Below are 9,668 nucleotides of genomic sequence, written 5' to 3' on the forward strand. Positions count from 1 at the left end.
AGCTCTTCCCAGGTGCGCACTGTCTCCTCTGATTTGAATACAAATAGAAGCTTCCGTTTTCCCCTCTGCCTTTCTTTCTCCACCGAGGGGAACTCTCGCTTTTTCTCCCGACCCTCTGTGAAGGAAGAGCTTTGATCCCGCTGCTGAAGGCATCTTTCACTACGGTCTCCACCCTTCATTACTTTACCCAAATGACCTATCCTTCCCGGCCACCCTAGCGCCCAAGAGTCGAGAGAGGAGCCCTCACACACTCGATTTGCAGCGCCTGCCTTCCGCAGAGCCCACGCACTTGGACGCTGTGGGGAGCACGACAGGCTGCTGAGGCGAGATCTCCAGTGCCAGGCACTGCTGGTGGCGCCACCGATAGAGTGACAGGTAAGTGAGTGCGTGTACAGTCGAGGCTGAACTGGGAGACCGGGACTGTGGGGGGAAGATAGTGGGAAGGGGGAAGAAAAGAGAGATGAGAGAGGGAGGGGAGAGGAGGAAGGGAAGAAAATAGGGAGAGGAGCGCACTGGGTCACTCTCTTCCTTTCATCGCTAATGTTCGCACCACCATTCCACCTTCTCCCTAGGCTTCTTCTCACTTCTCTCTTCTCCAAGCATCCTTCCTGCCGCCCGCGCCCATCCTCCCCCCACGCCGTCCCCCGCCCGGCCCCCACTCTTCCGCGCCTAAGAGGACCTCCTCGGGGGACCAGATTTCCGCGCGGCTGCGACCCCAAGCCTGGCAACATGTGGAACGCGACGCCTAGCGAGGAGCCGGAGCCTAACGTCACGCTGGACCTGGACTGGGACGCTTCTCCCGGCAACGACTCACTGTCTGACGAACTGCTGCCACTGTTCCCCGCGCCGCTGCTGGCGGGCGTCACTGCCACCTGCGTGGCGCTCTTCGTGGTGGGCATCTCGGGCAACCTGCTCACCATGCTGATGGTGTCCCGCTTCCGCGAGCTGCGCACCACCACCAACCTCTACCTATCCAGCATGGCCTTCTCGGATCTGCTCATCTTCCTGTGCATGCCGCTGGACCTCGTCCGCCTCTGGCAGTACCGGCCCTGGAACTTCGGCGACCTGCTCTGCAAACTCTTCCAGTTTGTCAGCGAGAGCTGCACCTACGCCACGGTCCTCACCATCACCGCGCTGAGCGTCGAGCGCTACTTCGCCATCTGTTTCCCGCTGCGGGCCAAGGTGGTGGTCACCAAGGGCCGTGTGAAGCTGGTCATCCTTGTCATCTGGGCCGTGGCCTTCTGCAGCGCGGGACCCATCTTCGTGCTGGTAGGCGTGGAGCACGAGAACGGCACAGATCCCCGGGACACCAACGAGTGCCGCGCCACCGAGTTCGCTGTGCGCTCTGGGCTGCTCACCGTGATGGTATGGGTGTCGAGCGTCTTCTTCTTCCTGCCGGTCTTCTGCCTCACCGTGCTCTACAGTCTCATCGGGAGGAAGCTGTGGCGGAGGCGCGGCGACGCGGCGGTGGGCTCCTCGCTCAGGGACCAGAACCACAAACAGACAGTGAAGATGCTTGGTGAGTTCTGACACCCCGGTGGCTTTTATTCTCCCACTGCTTGCTCTTTGCCAGGGCCCTGTATTTCTGTTTCTGGTCGTCTCTGTCTCTCCCTAAGTCTCTCAAGTCTCTGTCTGTCTCTGTCTCTGCCCTTGGTTCTTGGTCTCACTGCTTTAGGTTGTTTTCCTCTGTCTTTCCCTGTATCTTCTCCATGAAAAAGCCCCTCACATTGGCAGTTCCTTAAATGAGTACTGCTCTGGGAAATTTGGTCCAAGATGGAAATACCTCATTACGGTTTATTGAGTCCCCTAATTGTTAACGGTGCCTCACATAGAATTTGTGGTTATCCAAGTCATATTAAGGTAAGCAGGCAGGCATTGGGTTTAGAAATTGCTCCATGGTAAATCTTACCAAAAAATTGGGTCACTCTGTTAAAGATGATTTATAGATGTGTTTTGTTTGTTTGCAATATTGGGATTTGTTTTCTGCCCCTGCCCAGATAATTACATCCACTCTGTTTATTCTGTGGTTTTGTAAGGGGGAGGGTCTCCCCTTTCCTGTTTTTGTATTTGTCTCCCCAGTAGCATAGGCCAGGGCAGGATGGAGAAGCCATCCTTTCCTCAAGTTGTCCTTCAGGAACCTCTGGATGCAGGGTCACAGCTGGGTGGGTTGAACAGTTACTGCGTAAATGCTGCATCCCTAAAGACATGTGCTTGGTGTAGTAAAGTCATGAAGACGGTGCTCATAGCCGAGAGGAACCTCTGATCTCACTTTTCAAGGCATTTCATGCTTACTGACATTTAATGCTTGTTAGCTTTTGCAGGATGATTTCTCATTTGCAATTTTATTATGCTCAAATTCTGCATATCAAAATGATAGAGAGTCCTCCAGGGATGTCAGATCTTGTTTCCAGACCAGTGACTGCCCTGTGTCCTCCACAGGACTGTCAGCTCACATGCACCAGACAGAGGGCTACCCTGCTGCTGTGGTGTGTCAGCTTTTCCTATGTAACTTAGTTCTAAAGAGAAGTTACTAATGACCTCCAGTTTTGTAAGTTACTAATGTCCCCACTGGCATCTCAATGCCATTTCCATTGTCACCTTCTATGAAAATTTGAAGGGGACCATTAAAGTGGCACAAAGACCAGAACAATATTTTTCTCTCATTTCTGAATTGTAAAAACAATCTAAAAATTTGGAATTATCGAAGACAGTATCTTACACGAGTAAATTGAAGCCTCAGGTGGGTGGTAATTAATGTTGGCTGGCTTAACACTTTATTTATATCTTTTAGAGATGACATAGACTTGTTTTCCCAGTGGCTACTAATTCCACTAGCATATTCAGGCCCTTGTAAAACTTACTTTAAAAATCTGGGTTCAGTGGTCCACGAAACATAACAAAGCCCTGTCCTAAAAGAGAAAGAAAGAAAATGGAAGACAAGCAAAGAAAAAGCAAGTCCTTTCTCCATTCCCTTTCCTACAGAATTGAATTTATTGAGTCTATACTATAGCCAGTGAATCTGTGTTTCTTAAGCATGCCCACAAGGGTGCTGGGGCTATTGTTTAGTGTTAGTGTAATTATTGGGCATGCTTGACCCAGCATGGAGGGGGCGAAGTGCTCCTGAGAGCTCTGATCCACCGCTGTGGTGGAGAGCAAACACCTTGCTTCATTTATATTTGAGTTCTGTGTAATGGATATAAATGGAGGATAATCATTAATAAACTGTTTAGTTGGATCATCATGCCAAGTCAGTCACAAAGCCAAGTTGTTATCACATAGAAAGACTGGGAAGCCCAGTGGAGATTGTTAGCTGTTGGTCTGACAGTCTCACTGTGTGCTATCTATAGTGTTAGAATGGATGGAGGCAGTATTTATGCGAAGAGCATGGTGTCCTGTTTCCTGTGTCAAAGAGCAAGATGTGATGTTTGTCAGTGGGCATGCCACTCATGGAGAAAAGAGATCCGGGACTTAAAAAATGTGAAGTGATTTATGCCGTGTCACACCCATGCCCCACCCATGCCCCACCCTGATGGTCTCTCTCTGTGTGCCTTCAGCCGTGGTGGTGTTTGCTTTCATCCTCTGCTGGCTGCCCTTCCACGTGGGAAGATACCTGTTTTCCAAGTCTTTCGAGCCTGGCTCTCTGGAGATCGCACAGATCAGTCAATACTGCAACCTGGTGTCCTTTGTCCTCTTCTACCTCAGCGCTGCCATCAACCCCATTCTCTACAACATCATGTCCAAGAAGTACCGGGTGGCCGTGTTCAAACTTCTGGGATTTGAATCCTTCTCCCAGAGAAAGCTTTCCACTCTGAAGGATGAGAGTTCCCGGGCCTGGACAAAGTCGAGCATCAACACATGACAGCACATCGCATCTCTCCGTCATCGCTCATTGCTCCACACCAGAAGCCATAGCCAAGAGGGACTTGGGAGGAGGCAGAATGTCAGTTTGGAGATTAGAGACAAATGGATCTGGAAACAACTGGGGGTGGGGAGTAGAGCCAGACGGGCAGGGTCCGTGCAGATTGATCTTCTTGTGCGCCCACCAGAGCACTCATGTGCAGCCCCTGCACACCTGTGTCTGTGATTTTGCGAATTTGCATTTGGAGCTTCTGACGGCTTTGCAGCGCGGAGGAGGGAGGGGCGTAGAGCGGGCAATGGCCGTCCTTCTTGGTGTGTAACACTAAACCCCATTTGCTTTTCTCATCATAATAGAAGTGACATGAGATTCCAAACAGCAACTTAAGACATGACCTTTCAAAAGCTAGCAGTCTCCACAAAGCTCCATCACACGCACCCCAAAGCACCATAACGTAAGGCATATATATAATCAATAGCAATGATTGATGAGAAATTGCCACCTTTCCTCAGCGTAGTAAATCTGAAGTCTAGTACATTCCCTATACACGCGGCCCACTTACAGTTGGGCAGTTAGTTTCATTAGTAATATCTGATGCATTTAATTTGAGCATGGAAAAGCAGATCCAATGGCTTAAATTTTGTGAGCACACTTAAAACATTTAAGTAACACACTTTACAAAGTTTTGTTTTAATTCAGAGTTAATTAAAATAAGCAATTCAGTCCTTTGGTTGTACTAGGTATATTTCAGGTATTCAACAGACAAACGTGGCTTATGGTTCTCATACCAGGCAGATACTCCAGAGTACATGCAAAAGAACTGTTAATCTCATATAAAAATTTAAAATATGTACCTGTTCCTTTCAACTGTTTTTTTTAAAAATACTATTTTAACATACCAGCATTTTAGAGTAATAAATCCTAAGGTCACACCTAAATGTTCTACGTTCATGATGGGAAGAGAGTGGGAAACATCTTAAAATTAAGTTATAATTTCAAAAATATGTTTAATTGCATGTATTGATTCAGGAATATTTTATAATATTCCTGAAATGTTTTTGAAAAACATAGCTAATCACAGACTGCCTTTTTGACTTAATATGTGAACTAATTACAAGCCTTTAATTTGTGAATAAGTTAATTATTATTTATTCTGGCCAGTTTATATAACCTAAAGAATATCAGAAAGTTTCAAATGGTAAGGCAGGCTCAGAATTTCCACAACATTTCTGCCTATTTCTATTCAAAACTTTAAAAAAGTGTAATAATTTATTTCAACTTGTTTCTGCCTTGTCTGATCTACCCACATGCCACTCTTCAGCTGGTAGACACGATCAATGGAGTTCTAGTCTTCTTGATCATCATAATTATGAATGTATACAGCTTTTAATAAATATTGTGCATTTGGGTTCTAAAAACTAAATTTTCATTTATAAAGGTATTCCCTTCTCTATATTCAACAGGACAACCTAAATCTATCATTCCAAAAATGATTGCTTGCATCCCATGAACAGCTCCTACTGAGAGGACTGTTTACGCCGTTTAAGGGCATTCATGTCATGATGGTTTTGCACCTGTTTAAAAAGAATGATTTTTATGCTGAAGCGATAGATTGCCTATTTACATTGGAAACATCAAAAGCCAACCACAACTAGAAGTACTTTTAAAGAAATATTTTTCAAATCCATTTGAACACAACAGTCACTCTAAACACCCAACGTTAACCAGCTGAGTCTTCTGCTAATTCTTGGAAGTGCACTAGCAGGCACACAGATGCACTTGGTTCTGTGAGATACGTGCTAGGCATCCAGAGCCTAGCTCCTCATTCGTGCTCAGTAAATTAAAAGGAGGCATTTTGGTTTCCTGGGGCTTGAGAGTTGTGTCTATAAATACTTTACACTTGAACAGAAACACATTTAATTAGTTTCTTAATCTCTTCACTAACCCCATCTCTTGGGGTCCACACCAGAAGTCCTGAACTTACATCCTGAGACTGAATTACAGAGAAAGGGCCACCTTATTTCCCACTGGTTAACCTGAAAAGTGAAAGAATGTGTTTAGAGAAAGGAATCTAATTTGTCCTCTTTACTTATTATCTTTTTAAAAATTGCTTACAAGTTCTTTATGTTATTACATTTCTTGTTTTGTTTAAGACTCAGGGCAAAAGAAAATTACACTGACGCCAATTGGGAAAGCTCACCTTTGGTCAACATTTTGGATGTGCCTGCTATGTTCTGAGCTACAAGAAATTAACAAGCCAAAGATTTTATTTATTCTTAGTGATCTCACAATCATCTCTGTGTCTTGTTGCTGTGGATAATGGATAAAGATGTTTGAGTTATGGAGTAGACATTTCTAGTGGGCACTCTATCAGATTTCCCCACTACACGACTACAATGAACCATTCAGCCCACTGGTGTGTTGTATACTTGGCTGCAAATATATTTGAATGGGCTGTCATTGCAATCTTTGTAGACAGAGCTAATATGCCTGCTAGTGAGAATCACACTGAAGGCATTCAGAAAGGAAAGAAGCCAGCTTCTCTTTTATCCTTATTTCCATTGTCCTGGTCACCCAGAAGTAAGGTTTCTGTCACAGTTTAGGCAGTCTCAAAGTCAAGGTTATGGTCCTCAATATAGACAGCAACTGTGACATGAACAGGAGCACTTTGAATGATCACTTTAAACATGCATGCTTGCCAATTATTTTAAATTGGAAAGTCTAGCTGGGTGTGGTGGTACATACTTGTGACCCCAGCACTTGGGAAGCTGAGGCAGGGGGATTACCAGGAGTTGAAGGACTGCCTGAGTTGTTTAGTGAGTTCTGTCACAGCCTGGGATGCAGAGTGCGATTCTATCTCAATAAGCAAGCAAGCAAGCAAACAATAATGTTAAAATCTGTAGAAAGGAAGTTTAGAAACACTTCTAGTACTGCCTATGCCTAGAAAAATCACTTTTTAGTGAACTTTTAGCTGCGGTGCGGGCTGTTGTGGTGAGAGGTCATGATGGACAGACTTAACAGTCTAGTTCCTTTTTTCCATGCAAATGCTTTAAAAAAAAACTAAAAAAAAATCACGTTGTTTTTGTAAAATTTATCCATATACTTGAATTTAATATCAAAAAAAGAAAAACTGTGAGATTTTGTGCAAGACTGGTGCCTACATTTTTGTCTCTTAAAGAGCAGTCTGTACCTCTTTGAAACATTGCGTAACATTTACATATACAGAGCGTTCTTGTCACAATGTGTAAGCTAATGGAGTCCTTGTGTTTTCAGAAACACTGTATCTAGTGTAAATAACAGCATTACTAGAATGAGATGACGTCCTTGAAGACACACCATGTCTAACTTGGCTTGTTAGCTAATGAGTCGCCTGTGACTTCTTTGCAATTTAAACTGTGGCAGTAGCTGGCCTGTAGAGGAGTAAGTTGCCCAGATGATCAGTGATAGGTGCCTTGGGAACAGAACACAATCTGTTTATCTACTATTCAAGGTCAACAGGAAGTTGCACAGGACGACACAGACCCCCAATAGTAAGCTCATGCCACTCCTGAATTCATAGTTTTCAGATACAACTGCCCAAGTCTTGTAATTGTAATAATATAAATGTGAAGCAATTGAGGAGGAAGATTCTGATGGGGTTTATTTTGCGTTTTCCCTTTTGAACACTAATGCTTTCAGGGCACTGAAAGTAGTGATCTAGCCTGGCAGCATTGTTTCCTTATTTCTTCAGTGTTGTGTGTTTATGCCCCTGCTACTGTTTGAGCCATTACTGGAATTTCCACGAATACTTTATGCCTTTATTGTATGTACCTTTGCCCAAAAGACTGTCAGCTACTTTCAAAACTGGAAGGAAAAAAAATGGTGAAAGAGAAACCCTACTTTCAGAAAACATGTCTCATGAAGATGACCTGAAAGTTCAGTCAAAATTGTCACAAACTCCCTCTCTTGGCTCCTCTTCTCCCTCAAATACAGAAAGAAAGAGCATTGGGGGGAAACAGATTGATAGATTTTCATAGTCTTAATAATTCAAACCCCAAATCACATATATAGCTTAAACCATAAAAATGTATATATTCCTCGAATTTAGCCTTGTGGACTTAATGTATTAGAAACCATTTGTTCAAGTGACTATTTCTAAACACCATAGTAGCATCACAGATATATGGTGTAACTTGGCATCACTGACTGGTCCATTTATGTCACCATACTGTGTCAGAAACGTCACTGGGAGTATTTTGAAGGTGTTTGTACATGTTAACTAAGACTTTGCTGTAGCTCTCATGTACCTGTATCACAGAATTTACATTCCCTTTCCTGATATAATAACCAAACAATTGCTTAATAAATATCTTTTGAAAGCATGTGGGTATGTTTATTAACAGTTAGGAGTGTGTGAGTTACTCTTCTGCCATCTGGTCCTCATTTTACTCTGCTTTCTTCTTTGCATGTCTGAGAGGCTTTAGGGAGGTGTCTGTTGCAACGGGCTGTGGTTTCCCCAGGGATTCAATGTTCCATGGAAAGCCTTGAACCCAATTCATGTCAGAGCAGTGGCAGCCAGTCCCCTAAAGCCATGTATATGCTTGTGTGCTGTTGACCTGCGACCCAACGACCTCAAGGAAGAAATTTAAAGGCTGAGTGTGTGTCAGCCAGGAACTGGATTCCAGACATATGGATGGCAGGGGCCAGAAAACTGAGAGGTCAAATTAGAGAACTCATCAATACCATCAATTTATACTTGCTAATTAAAAAGGTGTTAAAGTAATCATTACCCAGATAGGGACCATCCTTAATTTGGATCTGTCTCTGTCTCTGTCTGTCTGTGTCGGTGTCTGTCTCTCTCTCTTTCTCTCTCTCTCTCTCTCTGTCTCTCTGTCTCTCTCTCTCTCTGTGTGTATGTGTGTGTGTGTGTGTGTGTGTGTGTGTGTGTGTGTGTGTGTCCTAAGTTGTTGGGAAAGAAAACCCTGTATTAACTAGGAATGTTTAGTTTGAACCATTGAAAGCTGTGGACAAATGAATACAGCAATTTGGTTTCTCTCCAGAGTCTCAAGAGCTGGGTGTTTCTTGATTCCTAGATCATAGCTCCTGCCTTCAGAACTTATTTCAAGAAACAAGGAAAAAGCACCATCCCACACTATCACTGGATACTCTCTGGCCCTGGCGATCTTGCCACCTCCATGGCTAGTCCCATGTAATAACTGCCCATCTTGAAGTTCTCTTGGTGCGGATTCTGCTCACATTCCCAGCCATCCACCCCCTGTGGTCAGTGGTTACAAATCCCAGTAACCCAATGAAATCAAAACTCTAGAGGCTTGGAATTTATCATTCAGATTTATGTTAGTAAATTCCCAACCAACAAATGCCCACACAATGAACTTAAAATTCAAACTACACACCTAGATGGGGCAAATGCACCCTACTTACAATTTGATCATGGTTCTAAGAAATCCCCAGTACTTAGGACTGTGTGGCTCTGGATCCTCTCCTCTCCTGTAGGTTCCATCTTATCTCTTCCTCTCCTTCCCTTCCCCTGTCTTTCTGTACTCTCTGTACTTGTCTCTAAAATTCTCAGCCAACCTTCCTTTTCCACTGCCCAATCACAGGCTCTCACCTTATCTTGTGCCTGCCCTGACCTGCATATAGACAGCAGACCACAAGAATTAGTTTCCTTAATGAAGCCATAAGATGCATCACATATAAGTATGACAAGCTTCCAATCTGTGTATAGTCTTTGATGGTCATTGCTCATCAACATAGGATGGTGGAGAAGCACGAAGATTAACCTACAGAGGAAGCAATAGAGCTGAATGCATCT

The 9,668-nt window shown here is 44.1% G+C and overlaps 1 protein-coding gene across 1 annotated transcript; it reads left to right on the forward strand.

Moving 5' to 3' along the window:
* The first annotated feature begins 682 nt into the window (after positions 1-682).
* Ghsr (growth hormone secretagogue receptor) lies at positions 683-3,899 on the forward strand. The gene is made up of 2 exons (XM_021158887.1): positions 683-1,519; positions 3,555-3,899. Exons 1-2 carry the CDS (start codon positions 730-732, stop codon positions 3,857-3,859), a joined length of 1,095 nt encoding a protein of 364 aa, XP_021014546.1. The 5' UTR covers positions 683-729; the 3' UTR covers positions 3,860-3,899.
* Positions 3,900-9,668: the final 5,769 nt, after the last annotated feature.

This window comes from Mus caroli, chromosome 3 (assembly GCF_900094665.2).
Source record: "Mus caroli chromosome 3, CAROLI_EIJ_v1.1, whole genome shotgun sequence".
Lineage (NCBI taxonomy): Eukaryota > Metazoa > Chordata > Mammalia > Rodentia > Muridae > Mus > Mus caroli.

Coding starts and splice junctions, on each gene's coding strand:
- Ghsr (XM_021158887.1), top strand. CDS start 730: ATGTGGAACGCGACGCCTAGCGAGGAGCCGGAGCCTAACGTCACGCTG. Junction 1,520..3,554: donor ACAGACAGTGAAGATGCTTG/GTGAGTTCTGAC, acceptor GTGTGCCTTCAG/CCGTGGTGGTGTTTGCTTTC.